Source organism: Gossypium raimondii, chromosome 11 (assembly GCF_025698545.1).
Source record: "Gossypium raimondii isolate GPD5lz chromosome 11, ASM2569854v1, whole genome shotgun sequence".
NCBI classification, from domain to species: Eukaryota; Viridiplantae; Streptophyta; class Magnoliopsida; order Malvales; family Malvaceae; genus Gossypium; species Gossypium raimondii.
Genome location: NC_068575.1, coordinates 50795506 through 50816194, shown reverse-complemented (window position 1 = coordinate 50816194; position 20689 = coordinate 50795506). Strand labels below are relative to the sequence as shown.

The window sequence follows — 20689 nt, the reverse complement described above, 5'->3', positions numbered from 1 at the left end:
AAAATTGGGACAATTCTTATAACGAGTTGCAGTCATGGTTAGCAACAATGCAACAATTTACACTAGGTGTCGTGGTGGAATTGCAAACCTTCGATGGATATGATCCATCTAGTCAACTAGTTAAGGGCACAAAAATACTCGACAGATTATATTGGACATAAAGCGTGACCAATTGTAAGCTTGTTGTCCAAATAAACGGGACTTGGATGTAAGGTAAGTATATGCAATCTTTCTAATTGTTGTTGCTTAAGACACAAATTGAAACACCATTCTGATAACATTTGCGATCATGGAGAAAAATAACATGAAGTCCTGACATTTTTTTTCTTACAAACTTAAGACGATATGTTATTAAGGAGCGTATATATGCTTGATATTTGATCGAGCCAAATCAATTAGTGCAACAATAAGGCTTTTTGGAGTTCAAAGAAGCCCTCCCAATGCTTACCCAACTTACTACATTCGTCATATTACATGTAATTTTATGGTGGAGTTCCATAATGCCAAGCTACAGAAAGAAATTATTAACATAGGTACATACCGGATGCATTAGTTCTTTTACATGTATAAATATCAATTCTAATGTTAACAATACCTAAACTTAAATAGGATACGAACTTTAAAGATTGGAGAGATTACATGTATATATATATATTTGATGAAGTACTATATTATTTATATCTACTATGGGTACAATTTCCTCAAAATATAAATAAATAATATTATATTTTGTACTTTTTCATAATACATAAAATGTGTTTGATGATCAAATTGATAGAATTTATAAATGTGGAGGGTTAAATTTATTAAATTATTTAGAATTATGATCAAATTAATAGAATGTGTAAGTATTGATGACTAGATGTGTTCCTATACCAATTAGAAAAAGCCACATCATTATTTCCATTAACCATTTAACGGAAAGCGACCAAAATATAATCAATCTAAAACATCGGTGACAAAATTAGAACTTTTATAGTTTAATGACCAAAACAAAAACACGCTAATAATGGGGCGACTAATTGTATAATTACTCTTCATTATAATAGTTAAGTTTGCTGTAAAATTGAATTTTTATATTTTATATTTTATCTTCTATAACAACTTTTCATCTATAACATCAATAATAACTACGAAGAATGAAATTAGTTGAGATATCTATAACAAAATTTCACTTATAACATTAATACTCTTTAATGAGTTAGGTTTTATAATAACCTATTGTCTCAAATTTGTGTAAAATTAATTGTTTTTCTGAATAAAATAAATATAATAAACTTTAATTAAGTTATTATTGTAATAAAATATTTAAAATTATATAAAATATATTAATCAAATTTAATTAAATAAAATAATATTTAATAAATGAAACAACATTTGTAAATCTTAATAAAGATATTGACTAAATCTCACAAATTAATAATATTATTAATATATTATAAATTTGAAATTTGAGAAATTAAAATATAATTTAAATCTCTTATAATTGTGTTAAATGTTATTATAAGTGTATAATAGTAATCTCTATAACATATCTAATATATTGACAGGTAAATAGAATGAAGTAGAGAGATTGATGGAACATAAAGTAGAGTTATTACTGTGTAAGCAAGTCTTTATTAATGGTTTATTATAAAGTTAAAATATGTTACAGTTGTATGTGCTCTTTTCAAAATTTTAAACTTTATTCTCTATATCTTTATTTCATACAATTTAATTCTTCTAGTTTTCAAATTTTAAAGTATATATTAAATTACTAACACAGTTAAATCTTTTATCAAATTAGTTGGTGTGACATTTTAAAATTAAAAATCACTTGGTAGCAATATAACTTAAAAATGACGTTGCAATGAACTTGAATTTAACAAAATAATTTTAATAGTATTAACAATTAGACCTAAGTTTTAAAAATTGAAAAGTAAAGGGCTCAATTTTAGAAATAAAAGAATAAGGACTAAATATCAAAATTAGAAAAAGTACAGTGACTGTTTGCAGATTTTAACCTTATTATAATTTCCAAGAAAGGGAAAAAAGAAAAACAGAAAAACCTCGGTTTACTTCAAAGTACATAAACCCTGCGAGGTGAATGCAAGAGCGCCACAAAAAACGCTTTCTTTTGGAGCTTCACCAGAATCCCCCCAAACCCATGTCGCACGCACTTCATCTTGTTTCCAATAACGTTCCTGGTAAATTTCTCTTCCTTTGCATCTTATTTTCTTGGGAGATTTTAATTCAATTTCCTTTGTTTTCTGTTTGGTTGCCAAGAAACCATGAGAAATGAAATGAGAGGAAAGGAAATGTTTGCTCTATTAGGTTGAGGATGGGTATTTATATACATACATATCCCATTTTTGTTAAACATAGCTGCGCTCTAGAGGTTTCGTACTCTGTTGTTAACTTATCCAGACTGCCCTCCTTTTAAAAAAAGAAACTGTTTAATCCATACTAATCTTATATTATTTTGACCATTCATCCTGGTTTTTCTAAAATATTTGAAGATTATTCAGTTTTACATGTTAAATATATTTAGGTATGGGAGGTTGTTTAATTGTGTTATGCTTTCTTCTTTTCTTTTATTTTTGGGAAAAATATGTTATAGAATAATGCTTTTGATTGTAGCATCACCAGTCAGTAGTTTTCATAGTTAGAGCAGGCGAGAGTCCTGCAAAAGGGTTAAATGGTCTTTGAGTTTTCTCAGACTCAGTGATGGCACACACAGTGAATACTTAATAGCTGATAGAGGGAAGTTGAGGACATTGTGCATCCATACAACCTTTAGACGAATGCAGAGGCGGTTGGGAAGAGGAAACTAAGCCTTATCTGCCATTTATATTTGCCCCAATAAGTAGAAACTTCGATGTATGTTTAGTAGGCAATGCTTATATATGTTTGAGAGAAACTTCGTTTTCATTTTTTCCTGTTTAAGTGATTTAAACTTTGGGACGATTGATGTTGATTGTGGGATTCACCTAAGGGAGCTATGAGACTAGATTGTCAAATCGTCAGTTTGTGTAATTTATTGACTATTTTTTATTTGGGTTTCTGGTAAGTGTCATGGGTGAAGAAATAGGCTATAAAAGATCTTGCTTCTTAAATGGTTATCTTCTTAAATTTGTCTCTGAGTACTGATATTATTGTAGGTTATGGACCAGCAGACTGCAGATATCGCTCCTGCTCAGGTATTTCTGGAAGAGCCTTGACATTATCTCCTTGCTCTTCATATAGCGAACGCAGAATTTGTTCGCTGGTGAAGATGAGATCTTCAAAATGTGGTTCCAGGGGAATACCTTTTGCATGCAAAGCAAGTTCTGGTGGTCATAGGAGGAGCCCTGACTTCTCAAGGCAAAGACATGGGTTGCAAGGTAGGAATAGGCAAAATGAAGACAAATATAGTTTTGAAAATCTTGATGAATCTGAAATGTTATCTTCGAAAAATGGGCCAGTTCTCTCGCTATCCGGTTCGACAAATTTTCAAGCTACAGCAGCCCCATCTCCAAGGGAGAAGGAGATTGTGGAGCTTTTCAAGAAGGTCCAAGCTAAACTTCGAGAAAGAGCAGCTGCTAAAGAAGATAAGAGAGCTGAAGCCTTACAAAGAAAAAGCAATGAGAGTGAAACAGTTGATTCGCTCCTTAAACTGTTGAGGAAACACTCAGTCGAACAAGGAAAGAAAAATGACGGCATTGGCAACAGCAGCGACCTGCATTTGGATCATCCGGAAGTGAATGACTCTTCCATTGAAGATAAAAGCTCCAGCTTCTTTGATTCTAATGTTAGAGTGAAGACCGAGGACAAAAAAACTTATGCCCCTACTTTAAGTAGACCAGCATCAAATTTTCGACGCAAGTCACCTGTTCTGCGAACAAAATATCAGCAAGTTTATTCCAGTGAGGAGACCATAAATTCAGACAGAAATTTGAGTTTGGTTGAGTCACCTGCTGCGCCTGATGACTTGCCGGAACTAGAGTCTGAATCTGAGCCTGAGTCAATCTATCAAGAACCTAACATGTTGGATGAGTTGTCAGAGAGCAAATCTACGGATGTTGGTACAGATGAGAGTGAACGGCAGGTTGAACACGAAGATCTCAGTGCATTGAAGGTACAAGAACTAAGGGCACTTGCAAAATCTCGGGGTTTGAAAGGATTCTCCAAAATGAAGAAGAGCGAGTTGGTGGTCCTGCTGAGTTAGTTCACGATGAAGCTACCAAAAACGAAAGATGACTTGCATTTTGATAGCTGTGAGATGCTGGTTTTTAAACTTTTAATACCACTTACATTTTATTTATCATTGGGAGATGGGAAACCATGGATGTTTAGATATTCAGTCATTAAAGAAATCAATCTTCTTTAACATTATATTATATTAACAAAGCGCAAGTACTCATTTTTTAAAATTCTAAAACAGGCGAGTTTTGTATATTACCTGATTACACAAAATGTTATCTAATCTGGTTAATATAAAAGTTGTAATAATTTATATAATTAAATAATATTTTAAGTTGTAATAATCTTTTTTTGGTTTATGTTTTTATATTAGTAAAATTATAAACATTATTTAAATTTTTATATTGTTCGTTATCCTCCAATACAGTCTTTATCACTGTTGACATTTTCTTTAAATTTTTTTATCAATAATTATTAATTGAGTAATATGCAATTTCTTTTATTAAAATCGTATACTTTTTAAACGATAACTATTAAATAAACAATCTTTTACATTTTTATTAATTTTAGTTTAATATTACGAAAATGTGATGGAATTGAACATGGATCCACTTGGCTGTTTAGGTGTGGCTATTCTCACCGTATCAATCTGACAAATTATCTTCCCTCAACTCGCTGTTTCCCTTTGTCTTCCAATTAATACAATGCAATATTTACAACTTCTTTAGAAGTTTCCTCCTACAAATCTTCACCACTACCACCCGCTTTCGCTTCCTTCAAACCTCTGGTGCACTTCTTGTTTTTGCTTCAAAAATATTTGTGGGTAAAAGCTTATAGATGGGTCAGAAACTTGATACGATGCGCCAAAAGCAATCAAAAGACGAGTTGCTTTATCAGGCTGCAATTGCCGGGAACGTGGATGGCATTAAATCTCTTTGCAGAGAAGGTGCTGGCCTTGAGGTGCGTATACTTCAACTATTTGTTCCCCTTACATAGTTATATTCTGTCAGTTTTCTAAGGTAATTTTGATGGAAAGTCGATAAAGAGTTGGCCTTTAGGGAACGTTGGTTTGTTGTTCAGTTCGCCTTAAATTGTACATGTTAAAGTCTGGGTGTCGTTCGTGGTTCCCAGAAAAGCAGAAAATAAGTAAAAAAAGAAGTAATTTGATCATTTATGGTTGATTCTTGCTTACATGTGTGTTTTGTATAATGAAATTATGAAAGTTATAGTCTGAGTTGTTTTTGTGATGTAGTGGATAGACAGAGATGGAAAGACTGCCCTCATTGTGGCATGCATGAATCCTGAATTAATAGATGTGGCCAAGACACTGATTGAAATGGGTGCCAATGTCAATGCTTACCGCCCTGGTAGGTTTCTTTTGATAGTATATTTTGATTTTTGCCCAATATTCGTTTTTGTAATAAGTTCTAAATTTCTGGACAAGTTATTTACTCTGTTGCATGGTGTACGCACTCTCACTTTATAATTAAAAGTTAAAAACATTCTGAATTGGGTGCATAAACATTGAACAGTTGTGTGAGTGTGTGTGTGTGTTTTATTTTTTTTTGTTTTTATGTTTTTTCCTTGGTAATAAAAAGCATCTTGTGTTAACTCTGCTTCTTACTTAACCTTCATTCGCAGGACGTAATGCAGGGACTCCGTTACATCATGCTGCAAAAAGAGGCCTGGAGCAAACTGTTAAGCTGCTTCTTTCTCGTGGCGGTATGTCTTCCTATTTGCTTAACTCGGGAATTATGATCTAGTTCGGTATTTGTTATTTGTATTATAAGCTCTTGTTTGACATTAATGTTTTCAGCTAATTTTTTATTGAGGAATGATGATTGTCAGACACCGCTTGAGGTTGCCAGAAATAAAGGGTGTACAAATATTGTCCGTGCAATTGAGGTACGCTTGAGGGAAATACGTGCATAATTAATTAATCTTTTTTGCTATGATAGGTTGTTTTTCCTAGGCTTCATGCATGTGTTGTTCTATCCAGAATCATATTTGCTGTTTCTCTGGCTGGTTTCGGGAGTTTCACGGTCCAAGATTCCTTGGTGGATTTGCTCCTCAGTTGTTATCAAGGAAAATGTCTGTACAATGTACATTTACTGCCTTTATATCCAACTTTTCTTGATATTTTCCACACTTTTTAGTTTATCTAGAGCATATCTGATTCTCATTAAAACTATATATATAATGTTAACTGATCGAGTCCCTTTAAATGCATTACTTGTGTACTAATTAATGTGCTTTCTTACAGCTGGGTTGTGATTATACCTTGTGGTTCTGGTAATCCCATGAGGCCTCCCAGATTCGAGCTTGCAATATATTCCACTTTGCAGGTTAGGCCACTAAAATGGTCATCTTGTTTTCAACGCAATGCTTTAAATTTTCTTTTACTCAATTTGCCCTTTACCCTAGTCCCCTGGAAGAATATAGTCTGACTTTGAGAATTATTCAATAAATAACTTGTGAAGAGAAGTTCATATAGCCATTTTATTCATCATATAATGTCATAATCCCCTTTTTGTTTTCCTTTTAAGTTTGCCTTTCAGGCATGGATATAACTTTTAAAAATGTCATATATTTATATTTAATATCTACATTCTTGATACGAGCAGGATGCCCAGCCTCAGACGGTCATCGCTCTTTGGAAGGCCAAAATTGAAGAACCCAAATTTCTTAAATCAGATCCAGCACTTGTCATATTTGATCAGACTACCAGTAACTTCCTATAGCTGAACCTATTGTCCTTTTTTTTTTCTTTTCTGATAAGAAACTGATCTGGTAAGTATTTGGCTGTGTTTAAGAATACTCTTAGTCATGTTATGGTTCTTATTGTTCTTTACTCTCCTTAGGCACTGAATGTTATTAATTGAATTGCTTGTTCCATGTTTTGGTGTTGCATATGACCTTTATGCATCTGTAAAGCTCCTGCATCATGCTTGTTATTCTAGTGATATGATCAACTTTGCTATTTGATGGTGTCTATATAAATATGATTAATATAAAAATGGTTGATTAAAGGCATAAGTTCAGATCTATGATTGCTCTTTTTCTCTTTTATCATACCATTGTTTTGTCATACATATATATATCAATAAGATGAGGCAAACTTCATCATTGATTATTTAATTTGCAGCTTTGGAATTGGAAGTATTCTGTGATAGCAAATTGTTTAGCTATGAATGAATGCAGTAATAAATCTAACTGTTAAGTGAAATAGACATTGGCTTTCTCATTTTCCCATTGTATTCACCAACAGTCCTTTTGTGTATAATATCCTTTGGTGTTTGAACCTTTTTACTCATTCCATTTTTATCTGTTAGAAACTCGATACAAGATTGCATCTGGAAATGAGGGAGACAAGCAGCAGCTTCAATGGTTATATAGTGCATGCAAAGGAAATCTTCAGGTTTAGTTGATTCTATATATCACCCTGCTGAAATTTGTATCTCTTAGTTTTTGCGCAAAAAAGAACTGAATACATGCATGTTCGAAATTCTGAGAGGTGATAAAAATGGTGTCATTGGATATTTAATTCATTATGAAAATCAAAACTCTTATCTAATCAGATGGGGAGGAAATGAGTGTATAAATCATCTTTGGAAATAGGTTCTTTTATCTTTTATAGGAGGAATACTAGTGTTACTTCAAAATGTGTATTTGTATTGACAATTTCAGGTAAACTATATCACAATACATTCTTGTGAAAATAGTCATTGCATCATTGTAATTGTAATACGCTCTAATTGGTCTAGTTTCAATTAGATTGGGATAGACTTATGCTCGGATTCAAATGTGAACAGTTAAGAGTGGAAAACATGAGTTTGTTATTTTTCTGAGCATTTCGGTATAAATTATTTTGAATGCTGCTCTTCAAGTTATGGAGGCTATAAAATTAGAGGAGTGATGGAAAACATGCATGTGCTTGGTCCTTTGGTCTGTTAAAGAGGATTGCTTTAGAGGTCTGGTTTATGACTTAGCATCTTCATTTGTTCAGAAATCAAGTTAGTCAGGCAAGTGTAATTTGTTTTCTTGAAATTTCTGTCATTTTTCAGTGGGGGACTTTGAATATTTTGTTGTAAGTAACTCAATGGTTATGTTGGATTAGTTTTGGAAAGTTGTGTTTTATGTTTCACGTTTCACAAACAGTACTATTTTTCTTCGTTTTGTTTGATAAATTGCATTATATAACATACAGTAAGCATCTTGCATACTAACAAGAGCTGCAATGTTTCTAGGTTGTCCCGTCCCCAACAGTTCTTGATACCCAAACTTCAAGTGCAGCAAATGCACATCAAACTGTTGCTGAATCTCCAGAACGTAATAATAACTGGTGCTCTGGGGCAGTTGATGCAAACGGTTGGGAGATTTCTACAAATGCTGAAAGTTATAATGGATGGGGTCCTACTGATGGACGGGAACATTCAGAGCTAGGTAACACAGGATGGATGGATGGACCAACCAGAAAGGATTACAATGGTTGGGGTGTGTTAGATTCTGGACCCTCTGTCCAAACCCTTGGAGATCACAGTGGTTGGATGGGTGCACGAACTAAAAAAGAGAACGACTGGGATTCTAGACCTACTGGTAAACAAAGTCTCCAAAGCCTCTTGGATCCTCCTGCCCATGTCCAAACAAGTGGACTCAATGCTTCCATGTCTCCATCTGCTCCACCAATTCCTGATGATGTTTTAGTTGAAGAACCAAGTCAGTATCCTTCAATTGATTTCAATCCAGTGCATTTGCCTGCTACGACAACAACAGATCATGGAGCCTCAACCACAAATGATGCTAAAGGAGATGGTTCTTCCTCTTGTATAATATGTTGGGAAGCTCTGGTAGAAGGTGCATGCATCCCCTGTGGTCATATGGCTGGTTGCATGTCTTGCTTAAATGAGATAAAGGCCAAAAATGGACTATGCCCCGTTTGCCGAAGCAAGATAGATAAAGTTATACGGCTCTATACCATATGATGGGTGGAAAAACCAATAATACACATGGATTGTCTTATGCATGGCAGATTAAACTTATTGAAATTTTAAAGTTTTTGTTACAAAATCAAGTTACTGTAAATGACATTATCATATACTAAGAAAAACATTATTTAGTGAAATATACAATTCCTTATCAGTGTCATTCCTGGAAACTTCATTTGATTTGAGTGATATAACTTGAAGCTGAAGCAAGTGAATCAGTAACTCTGACAGGTTTGCCTTTCTGTCTGTTTTAAGACGTGTATGTTTCGTTATAAAAGTAATCGCTGTAAATCTCCCTTTACCAAAAACAAAGAAAAGGAGCATTTTAAGGATCATGTCCTGCAGAGAAAAAAATAGTCAATTTTAGTCTTAAAAGTAGAAGCACTAAAAGGAGCCCACCATTGCAACAGCAAGACCCTTCCCACATCTCCAGGATCTCCTGCTCCTTGCTACAGTCCAAATTTACTGTAGTTTCGTAGTGCCAGATTGATAGAACGAAGCATCACTTTATTTTTCACTGTGAATGAAAACTTACCACGATCATGGGTTTGAGATTACTGTCGACAAAGGAATCATAGAGATTGATTGAACTGTAAGGCCGCTTACTGTCGAGACGTATGCATTTCTAGTTGTTTGCTACTGGATTGACCATGTGACCGACACTTGAAGATATTGGTAGATTAGGATAAGGGATAAGGTAGTTTTGAAAGTAAAGCTAGCCTTAAATGAAGCCTTGGAATCTTAGACCAGTGTCGGTCCAAAGTAAAATATAAAAGCAAAAATAAAAATTAAATTGTAAGATCAAGGGGGGTGAGTAATGTAATCTGATGTGATTTGTTAAAAGTGGGATTTGCAAGCATGTGTTTCTGAAAAACTAAAATAGAAGTCAAAGCAGTTAAAAAGAGTTTGAGCAATTAATTTGAGTCATTAAGCAAACCCTTTTTAACCAGGTGAAGTGATTGACTTGTGTGACCTCCATTAACCAAGGTACTTTAGGAGGTTTATAAGCTAGTTTTGTACAAAAAGAAACAAAGTAATGACAGTAATTTCCCACGAAAAAGATGAAAGTGGAGAGACACATGACATGATGCAACTTATGAACTGAAAAAGGGGATGATTTGGAGAGGTTTGGTTCATCTTCAGGAAATATGTTTGATAGCTGGCAATGGATCAACAGGACCAAAAAATGGGGCAGTCTGTTATAATTAAAGCAGCTAAGGGACCTGAAAGTTTGTCTTTGTTTGTACTTATGTCAATTTGTAATGAATGGTAACTATGGGGTTTAAATTTTATTTTTAAAGAAATAGTGTTTTATAATATATTTTATTATTAGACTCAATAATATTAGAACATATTTTTTTAATAGAAATAATATTTTATAATATATTTTATCATTAGACTAGAGGTGTCTATGGGCCGGGCCGGGCCCAAAAAATTTTAGCCCGCTTCCTAGGCCCGGGCCGAAATATGGGCCTGAGATTTGTGCAGGCCTTGCCCGGGGAAAAATATGGAACCCGAGCCCGGCCCGGCCCGTTTTCTAATTAAAATTATATTTTTATTAAAATTAAAACTAATTGTTGTTAAAATTAATTGTTATCAAAATTAATTGTTATTAAAATTGTATCAAATTATATTTTTTTGTACTAGTCAACATTTTGTAAAATCTAACATTTTGTTAGTAAAATTATTAATTGTATTAATTGTTACTAAAATTATCAAATTATATCAAATTATTAATTATTAATTGTTACTAACATTTTGTTAGTAAAATTATTAATTGTTAATTGTATTAATTGTTAGTAAAATTACCAAATTATATCAAATTATTAATTGCTAATTGTATTAATTGTTGTAAAAAAATCTAACATTTTCTAACTTAAAACTTAAAATAAAACTAAAACTAGTATATTTTAAAAATAAAAATATATATTTAATATATTTTCGGGCCGGGCCGGGCCTGGGCCAAAAAATTTTTGCCTGAAGCCCTACCTGTTTTCTAAACGGGCCTCGTTTTTTCCCCAAACCCATATTTCAGGCCTATATTTTTACCCGAACCCTCTCATATTTTGGACGGGCCGAGCTAGGCCGCCCGGCACATGAACACCTCTACATTAGACCAACAATATTAAAACATGCAATTTTCGTATAAAATATATAAAAATAAAATTAATCTCGAAATTCAAATTACCTCAGTAGAAACGTTACTTCAAATGTTTGAAACACTTTGTTTGAAACTCCCCTTTGTTTTATGTAATAATGGTGATTAATTACAAGTCTCCTCCTGACAAATCTTCGACCAAATAGGGGTCCCGCCCAGTTCAACCTTCTCTTTCTTTTCTTTTTGTGTGTTTCCTTATTGGGTTCCAGTTCTGTCAGCCTTCTCCCTCATGCAACTTTTCTGGGGAAAAAGAAAAAAAAGCTGAGCTTGAAGTTGTCATGTTTAATGCTTCAGGGTTTAATATTTGATTTTTTTTTTTCAGGTTTATGTCATTACTCAAATGTACATCAAGATCCTTGCTTTCTTCGTTTCACCAGCTTAAACCCACTTCAAGAAACAGGTATATATATTTCTTTATGGTGTAATAATATGTCGGTGTGTTTTTCATTATATAAATTGGATTTAAGCACTGGGAAGCTCTTGTAGTTTAATGTGAATGTTATTTTTGAGTGCTGTTTGTTCTTGTTGCTGTGATGTAGCATTTGAAATATATATTTTTAATAGACTGAGTGTAAGAAAAAAAAAAAAAAACCAGGTTGAGTGAGTTTACTGATTAGCCATTTTTGGTTGGAAGCTTTGCTAACTCTGTTAAACTTGGCTTTTGATTTTGTTGTACTTCAAATTTGTATTTACATTTCTTCAACTAGTAAATGAAGAATGAATTTGTTTTTCATATTAATGTTTTAAGAATTCTCTATCCCTGTCACTTTAGCTCTGTTAAGAAACAATGAGGTGTGTATTATACATTTATACACACTTTTATGAAGCTTCTTTGTTTTTCAATCAAAATCCTCTTTCCTTTAATTTGTGTTGGATAGCTGAGTCTAAGGATTTTAGACCATATTGGAAAAAGTCAACAGTGATATTAGTCAAAAAGCCCTTTTCTTTATACTCGATTTTTTTATTTATTAAAATTTGCTTGTTTTAAATTGGAAATTTAAATTTTGTAAAGTGAGTTTGATAAAAGGTTTCCCATGGCATTGGTGAACAATTTCCAGTAGCAGTGCATGTGTTTGTCTATGTTCCCCATAGAGACATCAATCAAAAGCCTTTCACTTGCTATGAAAAATTGTAAAAATATCTGATCTTTATCCTTTTGCTCGAAATCTAGAAGACTGGACTACCTTAGATTATGGGTAAAAGACAACACCGACAATGGTGCAAACTTCAAATTTCTTCAATGGCTTTTTTTTAATAAATTCTGATTTGCTGCATACATTACAGGTCAGATGGAAACAACCTCTGTGAGATATCTCATCAACAGCATCTGTCGATTTATTCATCTCACATCATGCCAGAAAATAAAAGTTGTTCCCATGGAAAAGAATTACAGAAATATGGTTGTTGTGTTAAAAATTTTAAAACCACTGCTTGATGATATTGTTGATTGCAAGATACCTTCAGATGAAACTCTATATAAAGAGTGCGAAGAGCTAGATTTGCTTGTGAATGAGGCTCGAGAATTCGTGGAGAAGTGGTGTTATAATATGAGCAAAATCCACAGGGTAAGTTTAATTTCAATCTGTACTGAACACTATCTGTTGTAACATCAGTGTTCTATGATCATATTCTAGTTTTTGATCATTATGCTTTTCTATTGTTCACTTTTAAAACCAGTATCCAAGCATATTTTAATGGCATTGCTTCAAATAAAACAGAGAAGCCAAGCTTGAATTTTGGATATTGAGATGAATTATGTATACCTTCTTCAGTAAAAGAAGTAGGCTCTTAGGCTTCAACTACTATCATATTTCAGTTTATTTATTTATTTATGTTTTAAAAACATATACAGGTTCTTCAGAGTGAGTCTTTTCTGATAAAAATGCAAAGCTCTTCGCTTCAGATATGTCAAGTATTACATAGATCATTGCAATCATCACTATCCACTTCAAGTATAACCACTGTTCAGGTAAGAAAAAGGTCAAATTTATTGCTCATGCCATTATTGGATGACAAAAATTCTATCCCATTTTTGGAGCCTTTTCTGATAAAAATGCAAAGCTCTTCACTTCACTTCAGTTATGTCTCATATTATATAGATCGAATTCGAAGTCATCATCATCCGCTTCAAGTATTGAAGAAAAGATCGAATTTGTTGTTTCATACTATGTTTGGATGAAAAAAGAAATGGTAGTCATTTTCTTTCTACAAATTTTATTGTCCTTCTGGAAATTGTCAAGGCATATAACTTTTTCAGTGTTGTGTCGGTTTTGTGTAGTGACACTAACTAATATTCAATTGTTTCAGCACTGTATGCGGGAAATTAAACATCTACAGCAGGAGAGACCATTGGAAAATGTAGGAGAGGCTTTGAGAAGTCTAAGAGATGATGCTATTCCTTGCACTGATCATTTGATAAAAGTTTTCAAATCACTGAACTTGTCGTCAACCCAGGAGTTGTTCAAAAAAACTGTGGCTGTGGAAAAAGAGAGAATGAATGTGCAAGTCAACAGTGCAAAAGGGAAATTAGATCAAATCAACCAGATTGTGGATCTCATCTCTTGTATACGTGATTATATGCTTAAAACACAGCACTTTGTACCCACATGTGGTATTTTGATACCTCCACGCTTCCTTTGCCCCTTGTCGTTGGAACTTATGATGGATCCTGTTATTGTCGCTTCTGGGCAAACTTATGACCGCACTTCCATCCAAAAGTGGCTTGATAGTGGACTGTCCATTTGCCCAAAGACACATCAAACACTTACACATACAAAGCTCATTCCAAATGACATAGTCAAAGCTATGGTAGCAAGTTGGTGTGAGGAAAACAACTTACAACTTTCTAGTAACAGCGGCCGTGCAAAACTTGTCTCAATTTCTCCTTCAAATCATTTATCATCTCAAGATTTAACTCACACTGATAGTACTTGCTTTGCAAACGGTAGTTGCTCCACATCAAGATCATCTCCTGAAGGTGGAAATGGTTTAGAGAAGCAGAAGATTGACACCTCTTCAAAATATAACCAAGTATGCTATGGATACCAAAGCAGGGACATTGACAAGTATGATCAGCAATCCTCCAATCAGTCATTTTTTCACAGCAGGACTGAATCAGCCTCAAGTGAAGTTTCTAGCATTGATTGTGCCTCTAGTAGTTCAAAGAAACATGAAAGGAATGACTTAGCTGAAATTTCATCTGAGGGCCTTGGTACTTCCTCATTAACAAAAGAATCTGGACTTTCTTCCTGGATAACAGGAAAGCAGTTGCAGGCCTCTGGAGCAAAAATAGAAAAGTCAGTCAACGGAAACCATAATTATAACAGCCCTTATTTCATTGAATCTGGGTCAGGATGTGATGATTTGACCACGAGTTCCCATGTGAAGACGTTAGTGGACAACCTTAAAAGCCTATCCAATGAAGTCCAAACAGCAGCTGCTGCAGAATTGCGCTTTCTTGCAAAGCACAACATGGAAAATCGAATAATTATAGGTCAATGTGGTGCTATTGCGCCATTACTTTCTCTATTATACTCAAAAGTAAAGCTAACGCAAGAGCATGCTGTTACAGCCCTTCTAAACCTCTCAATTAATGAAGATAACAAGGCTAGAATTGCAAAATCGGGAGCAATAGAGCCACTAATTCATGTTTTAAAGTCTGGAAATGCTGGAGCCAAAGAAAACTCTGCGGCAGCTTTGTTCAGTCTTTCTGTCTTGGAAGAGTACAAGGCAAGGATCGGCCGCTCGGGTGCTGTAAAAGCCTTGGTAAATCTTCTAGGCTCAGGAACATTGAGAGGAAGAAAAGATGCTGCTACTGCTTTGTTTAACTTGTCAATCTTTCATGAAAATAAGGCTCGTATAGTGCAAGCTGGCACGGTGAAATACCTTGTCAAGTTTTTGGATCCTGATAGCGGGATGGTTGACAAGGCAGTTGCTCTTCTCTCGAACCTGTCCACAATTGCGGAAGGGCGTTTGGCAATTGTACAGGAAGGCGGTATCCCAGTACTAATGGAAGTTGTTGAATCAGGGTCGCCGAGGGGTAAGGAAAATGCTGCCTCTGCATTGCTGCAACTATGCCTTAACAGTTCCAAGTTTTGTACCTTGGTTTTGCAAGAAGGGGCCATTCCATCCCTAGTTGCACTGTCTCAGTCCGGCACACCAAGAGCAAAGGAAAAGGTATGCAGCTTAGTTTTTAACTCTTCTTCTGTTACAATGCTACAGTCCTTGCATTGTCTGTTTCTGTGTCTGGAATTTCAAATAGTAAGCGGAATTGTGATTATATTCCTTAATGTAGTTAATTAGATTGGTTTGGAAAAATGTGTTATGTAATGCGAATTTTCGGGATGCACATCATAAAGCATATGATATATTGTTTTTTTAATGTTGCAGGCACAGCAGCTTCTTAGTCACTTCCGGAATCAGAGAGAAGGTGCGACAGGGAAGGGCAGGATGTGACATATGATAACTTGTGTTATATTTTTATTTTCTGATTCTTTTGATACCCTTCTTGCATGTAAGTTGTTCTTTTCTCATTTTATCTTGTTGGAGCTCTCTCTTCCCATACGTTCTTTAGTTGTCAAGCTATATGCATGGGCATTGTGAACTCTATTCTTTGTTTCTTTTTGATCCCTATGGGAAAATAGGGCAAGCTTTCCAGTGAGGTGTTCGGTTTGACGATAATTTACTTCGAATATTTCCATGGAGCATAATAGCTTGCCGTAGGATTATGGTATGACAGCTTCACTTTGTTTTTCTTCATTTAGTTTAGTTCATGTAATAACTGGTTCTGATTTGTTCCTTAAGTTTTGTAAATATGTTGTACATGTAATCTACTTTATAGGTTCTTGTTAAAAGGATACTTTTGCAATTTGGTTTGGTTTGAAATGTTCCATTTTCTGTGATTTGGTATCCCTGTTTGTCACTGCAGGACAGCATGCAATATTCGATAATAGGTCAATTTGGGCAGTGCTGTCACCTAAAAGTTGCAGCATTCATTCAAGGCCCTACTTCTCTAGTCGTATGTTTTAGTGTTTAGGAAAAAGGGAGTAGCCGAAGGCATACACTGGTCCACTCATGTTAGTCATGGGATGGGCTGAAAGTGAAATTATACAACAGCTGGCATTTATGGTACCATTCCATAATAATTAATACTTCTGACCAGACTCCTCCGGTGTTTGATCTCTCATGGCCTTTCCACCACTTTTCTTTCTTTAATGATGTCAGAGGGTAGAATTTGTGATTCCAATTGCACCCGTAAGCACTTTGATTCACATTTTGTTGTTAGCAAGATGAAGAACGTTTCTCTGTTTAGTGTTTTTTTCTACCGCAAATAATAAATAATTTTGCCGACAGACATTAACTTGATTTGCTTAAAACAATGATATATTGATATGCACATAGTAAACATGCCAGAAGGTCTTTTAAGACATGAAGTTGTATGAAAATCCCTTCATTTAAATTTGCAGTTAATATTGGTGATTTGACAATTTAAAAAGTGAATACTTGATATTGATGACAAAGAAACATGTTGGTTTTTGATAAATATCCGGTCAAATAAATAGATACAAGTGTCAGGTTTACGACCGGTTGCCAAGGCCGAGAGTTTTTACAACCCAAAATTCATAGTGGGTCTAGAGATCTTATAATTGGGCCTGCCACAATTGTGATCCACAGAAAACAAGTATGAAAGATATAGTGGATGTAGAGAGATTTTATAATACTTTTCCTCCTTTCGCACCACACTGTTTACACTTGTCGTTAACCGTTGATGGTTTTTTTCTGGACAAGATCCACTGTTGTGCCATGTTGTATATTGGTGATGGAGTTTTATTTTGGTCCACATGGACATCTATTTTACTCTTAGGTTGAGTGTTGTTCCGTGACAGATAATGACGCTCGACTTAAATGTTTAATGCTGTGATAAGTTATATTGCATAATGAAGGAGAAATATAAATTTAAATTTTAAAGTCATTATTGTACAAGCCCAATTTTTAGCCCAAAACCCAATTAACCCAAGAACCCAAAATAATCACATACCAGCAAAACCCTCTACCCAATACAACCCAAAAACCCCACCTAAACCTAACCCAGCTACCAGCCCAATTACAATTAACCTAACCCAGACCCGAAGCCCACTTAGCCCAGGCCCGATTTCAGTCTCTGAAACCCTAGGCGCCGCCCCTTGACTTTTGGCTTCCTGCCATCGCCGCCACCGCCGTTGGACGTCCCATCCGCGTCCATCACGTCGGCCTCCCCCCACTTGCGCCGTCACCTGCAAAAGAAACAAAACGAAGGAAAGAGGGCAATAGAAACAGTGGCATTCGGCTATAAAAGCCAAGAAAAATGTATTTTGAAGCTCTTGGCTTCCTATTTTGTAACCAAAAAGTAACAGACATTAGCAAAATAAATAAAAAACAAGAGAAATATTAAGAGGTGATTTTCGTTCTCCCGTTTTCAGATTTTTTTTATTTTTTCTTTTTATATACATCTACAAACAAAGAAACGATTTAAAAGGGAAAGAAAAAGAAAGGAGTACTTGAGCCGTTCCGTTTGCGCCGTCGCCGGAGTTCATTTTTGGGTTACCGAAATCGGACCATGAAGGCGACGTTTGGGGCTTCGCTCCTTGGCCCTACGGCTCTAAAGCCCGATCATTAGTCGGTCCCTGAAACGGGGTTAAAAAACCGACCTTTTGGAAACTCCGACCACCGCATGTGGCGGGGTCATTGGTGGCCCGTTCGGCCAAAGGAAAAGGAGGGCTGAGGGTTTCTTTTTTTTTTCTCTGAAGTTTTTTTTTAAGCAATGAAAGAATGAGTTTTTAGAAAAAAATTGTTTTAAATAAGATTTTCAAAACGGCGCCGTTTGGGCTTAGTTTTCAGAGACCAAAACGGCGTCGTTTTGGTCTCTCACCCGCGCGGTGACCCGACCCAGGGAGGATCCGCGTGTTTTTGACTCTTGGGTAATTTGCGCATTTAGTCCCTTTGATTTTGTGGAACTTTCAAGGAGGTTTTTCCCATATTTGCAATTTTTGCCTCAAATTTTCGCGTTTTCCTCGATTTGGTCCCTGGACCATGTGCATGCGTTGCACTGGAACGGTGTCGTTTGAATGACAGAGGGATATTTATCAGTTTAGTCCCCCTTTATTTCTCGCGCATCACAACTTGATCCCTTACCTTATTTTATTTTTAATTTCGGCCCTGAGATTTTGTTTCAGTTTTAATCTAGTCTTATTGTTATTATTATTATTATTTATATTATTGTTACTTATCATGTTGTTATTATGTAATAGATTATATATATATATATATATATACATGTATCTACATTTTTAACTTATTTAATTCATACATAAATACTTTTTTTTTATTATAAACATATCTATACGTATGTATATCTATATACTTTTCTTCCACAAATATGTGTATACTTATTTATATATATATATTTTATATATTAAAATATGTATATTTATATATATACATTATATATTTTATCTTACCTTTTTATATAATCCACATATATAGTTCCTTATATGTACACACACATGTTCATATTTTATAATTTTCATACATTTTCCTTTATTTTTATGTTCATTTATGTATTTATTTATATGCCCATTTTATGCTTTAGTTTATTTATTTATTTATTTGCTATGGTATATGCATGATTGATTTATTTCATTATTCGTTTTTGTTCATTTTTTTATTTACATAATCATGTTTATTATTCCATCATGCACATAAATATCATATTTCAAAAAAAAAGGAAAATATTTCAAATTAAGGCAATATTTAGCGTTTGGAAATTCGAGGAACGTGCCCTAAGGTACTGGGTTTCGATTTCTCGTTCGACCAAATAGCTAAATATCCTTTTAAAAACTTTTCAAAAATAAGGCAATATTTTGCGTTTGGAAATTCGAGGAACGTGCCCTAAGGTACTAGGTTTCGACTTCACGTTCCACCAAATGACTTAATATCCTTTTCAAAAATTTTCAAAATAAGTCAATATTTAGCGTTTGGAAATTCGAGGAACGTGCCCTAAGGTACTGGGTTTCGATTTCTCGTTCGACCAAATAGCTAAATATCTTTTTAAAAACTTTTCAAAAATAAGGCAATGTTTTGCGTTTGGAAATTCGAGAAACGTGCCCTAAGGTGCTGGGTTTCGATTTCACGTTTAACCAAATTGCCAAATTTCCTCTTGAATTTTAATCCATGCCATTCGAGTTTTTTTAAGGATCGTATTTTAAATTTCTTTAAAGTTTTCAATCTTCGACACTAAGACATTAAGTAATCAACTAGGTACCAATTTTGGGCGTATCGAGGGTGCTAATCCTTCCTCGTGCGTAACCGACTCCCGAACCCGTTTTTCTGAATTTCGTGGTCCAAACTTGTTGTTTTAATAAAATCAAATCTTTTATTAAAAACAACCACTTTTCGAGGTGATCCAATCACACCTTATCAAAAAGGATTGGTGGCGACTCCCGTTTTCGTTTTCATTTTCAAAAACCTAAGTCGACCCCGTTTTCCATCAAAAAAATGGTGTCAACAGTTTGGCGACTCCACTGGGGAAATAAAATAAGTGGGTCAAGCCACGGGTTGAATATTTCTTATCTTTTTGTCGAAAGTTGAAATTTGATTTAAATATACGATCCTCTGATTGCATTTCATTTGTTTTGAGTTATAGTTTTTATAATGTTTTGTATTTCAAATTTCTATATATCTCTGCACATTGCATTGCATGACCGTTGGTCACACCTTTTAAGTGGGAGTGAGAAGCTACTCCTTCGTGAGGTTTTCACCTCCGTGCAGGATAGTGGATCGCTTTCGGGATACATCCGTACCTATGTCTTCGTGAGATTTTCATCTCCGTGCAGCCATAGGGAAATGTATTCCCCTGAACCGAATATGAACCTATAATGGGTGAAGATCGAGGAATCTGCTGGTTCGGGTACCTTATCTTTAGAACCAACCCTCATATAGTGGACTTAGGAACTTAACCTAGGTAGAGCCACTCCAAATCCCAAGTATTTACCTGATTAGGTACTTTTTGTTTTCTGCGCTTGCTTATGTTTCGTTCTGACCCCTCTTGTTGTGTTTTGATTATGATTGCATTACATTGCATTTGCATATTAGGAAAGAGATATTGATTCAAGTCCGATTACTAAATTAGAAAGCTTGTCATGGAATACGGATTCCTTGATAAAGTGGAAAACAATACGACTTCCCGAATATATTCTGAGAAACACAAGAATGGCGATGGAAAAGTTCGTGACCCTGCTTCGTAGCCTGAGGATTCAAGGCAATTGTCTAAGAGCCTTCAACATTCCACCCCCTTAAAGAGGCGGACGAGCTTTATGAAGATGGGCAGATGATGGATCGCGACCAAGAT

At 34.8% G+C, this 20689-nt stretch overlaps 3 protein-coding genes and 1 long non-coding RNA gene across 9 annotated transcripts; 3 read left to right on the top strand and 1 right to left on the bottom strand.

Annotated features, from left to right (window-relative positions):
- Positions 1-2047: 2047 nt before the first annotated feature.
- On the top strand, positions 2048-4358 carry LOC105803208 (rho-N domain-containing protein 1, chloroplastic). 2 transcript variants are annotated; one of them, XM_012635245.2, is made up of 2 exons: positions 2048-2186; positions 3141-4358. In XM_012635245.2, exons 1-2 carry the CDS (start codon positions 2087-2089, stop codon positions 4184-4186), a joined length of 1146 nt encoding a protein of 381 aa, XP_012490699.1. In that variant the 5' UTR covers positions 2048-2086; the 3' UTR covers positions 4187-4358. The 2 variants fall into 2 exon arrangements, with proteins under 2 accessions (XP_012490699.1, XP_052479832.1); XM_052623872.1 differs by having other exon boundaries at positions 2078-2186; positions 3156-4358.
- A 428-nt stretch (positions 4359-4786) lies between these two features.
- On the top strand, positions 4787-9306 carry LOC105803209 (putative E3 ubiquitin-protein ligase XBAT35). 2 transcript variants are annotated; one of them, XM_012635247.2, is made up of 9 exons: positions 4787-5121; positions 5414-5528; positions 5803-5883; positions 6010-6066; positions 6161-6252; positions 6425-6506; positions 6786-6888; positions 7494-7579; positions 8409-9306. In XM_012635247.2, the coding sequence occupies exons 2-9, from the start codon at positions 5508-5510 to the stop codon at positions 9141-9143; spliced, it is 1257 nt and encodes a 418-aa protein (XP_012490701.1). In that variant the 5' UTR covers positions 4787-5121; positions 5414-5507; the 3' UTR covers positions 9144-9306. The 2 variants fall into 2 exon arrangements, with proteins under 2 accessions (XP_012490701.1, XP_012490700.1); XM_012635246.2 differs by having other exon boundaries at positions 4789-5121; positions 5978-6066.
- LOC128034876 (uncharacterized) lies at positions 8594-10304 on the bottom strand. Its single transcript, XR_008190952.1, has 2 exons — positions 9682-10304; positions 8594-9485 (listed from the first exon to the last, which is right to left on the bottom strand). It is a non-coding gene; the product is annotated as an uncharacterized LOC128034876 (long non-coding RNA).
- Positions 10305-11450: 1146 nt separating this feature from the next.
- On the top strand, positions 11451-16668 carry LOC105803210 (U-box domain-containing protein 3). 4 transcript variants are annotated; one of them, XR_008191088.1, is made up of 7 exons: positions 11451-11704; positions 12589-12869; positions 13157-13273; positions 13612-15480; positions 15694-15817; positions 15948-16033; positions 16232-16668. XR_008191088.1 is itself a non-coding variant. In XM_012635249.2 (5 exons), exons 1-5 carry the CDS (start codon positions 11590-11592, stop codon positions 15757-15759), a joined length of 2448 nt encoding a protein of 815 aa, XP_012490703.1. In that variant the 5' UTR covers positions 11451-11589; the 3' UTR covers positions 15760-16171. The 4 variants fall into 4 exon arrangements, 1 of the variants encoding a protein (XP_012490703.1); XR_008191087.1 differs by having other exon boundaries at positions 15694-16033; XR_001136395.2 differs by lacking the exon at positions 16232-16668 and having other exon boundaries at positions 15948-16171.
- The last annotated feature ends 4021 nt before the right edge of the window (positions 16669-20689 follow it).

Coding starts and splice junctions, on each gene's coding strand:
- LOC105803208 (XM_012635245.2), top strand. CDS start 2,087: ATGCAAGAGCGCCACAAAAAACGCTTTCTTTTGGAGCTTCACCAGAAT. Junction 2,187..3,140: donor TGTTTCCAATAACGTTCCTG/GTAAATTTCTCT, acceptor ATATTATTGTAG/GTTATGGACCAGCAGACTGC.
- LOC105803209 (XM_012635246.2), top strand. CDS start 4,999: ATGGGTCAGAAACTTGATACGATGCGCCAAAAGCAATCAAAAGACGAG. Junction 5,529..5,802: donor TGTCAATGCTTACCGCCCTG/GTAGGTTTCTTT, acceptor CTTCATTCGCAG/GACGTAATGCAGGGACTCCG. Junction 6,067..6,160: donor ATATTGTCCGTGCAATTGAG/GTACGCTTGAGG, acceptor TGTTCTATCCAG/AATCATATTTGCTGTTTCTC.
- LOC105803210 (XM_012635249.2), top strand. CDS start 11,590: ATGCTTCAGGGTTTAATATTTGATTTTTTTTTTTCAGGTTTATGTCAT. Junction 11,705..12,588: donor AAACCCACTTCAAGAAACAG/GTATATATATTT, acceptor CATACATTACAG/GTCAGATGGAAACAACCTCT. Junction 15,481..15,693: donor CACCAAGAGCAAAGGAAAAG/GTATGCAGCTTA, acceptor TTAATGTTGCAG/GCACAGCAGCTTCTTAGTCA.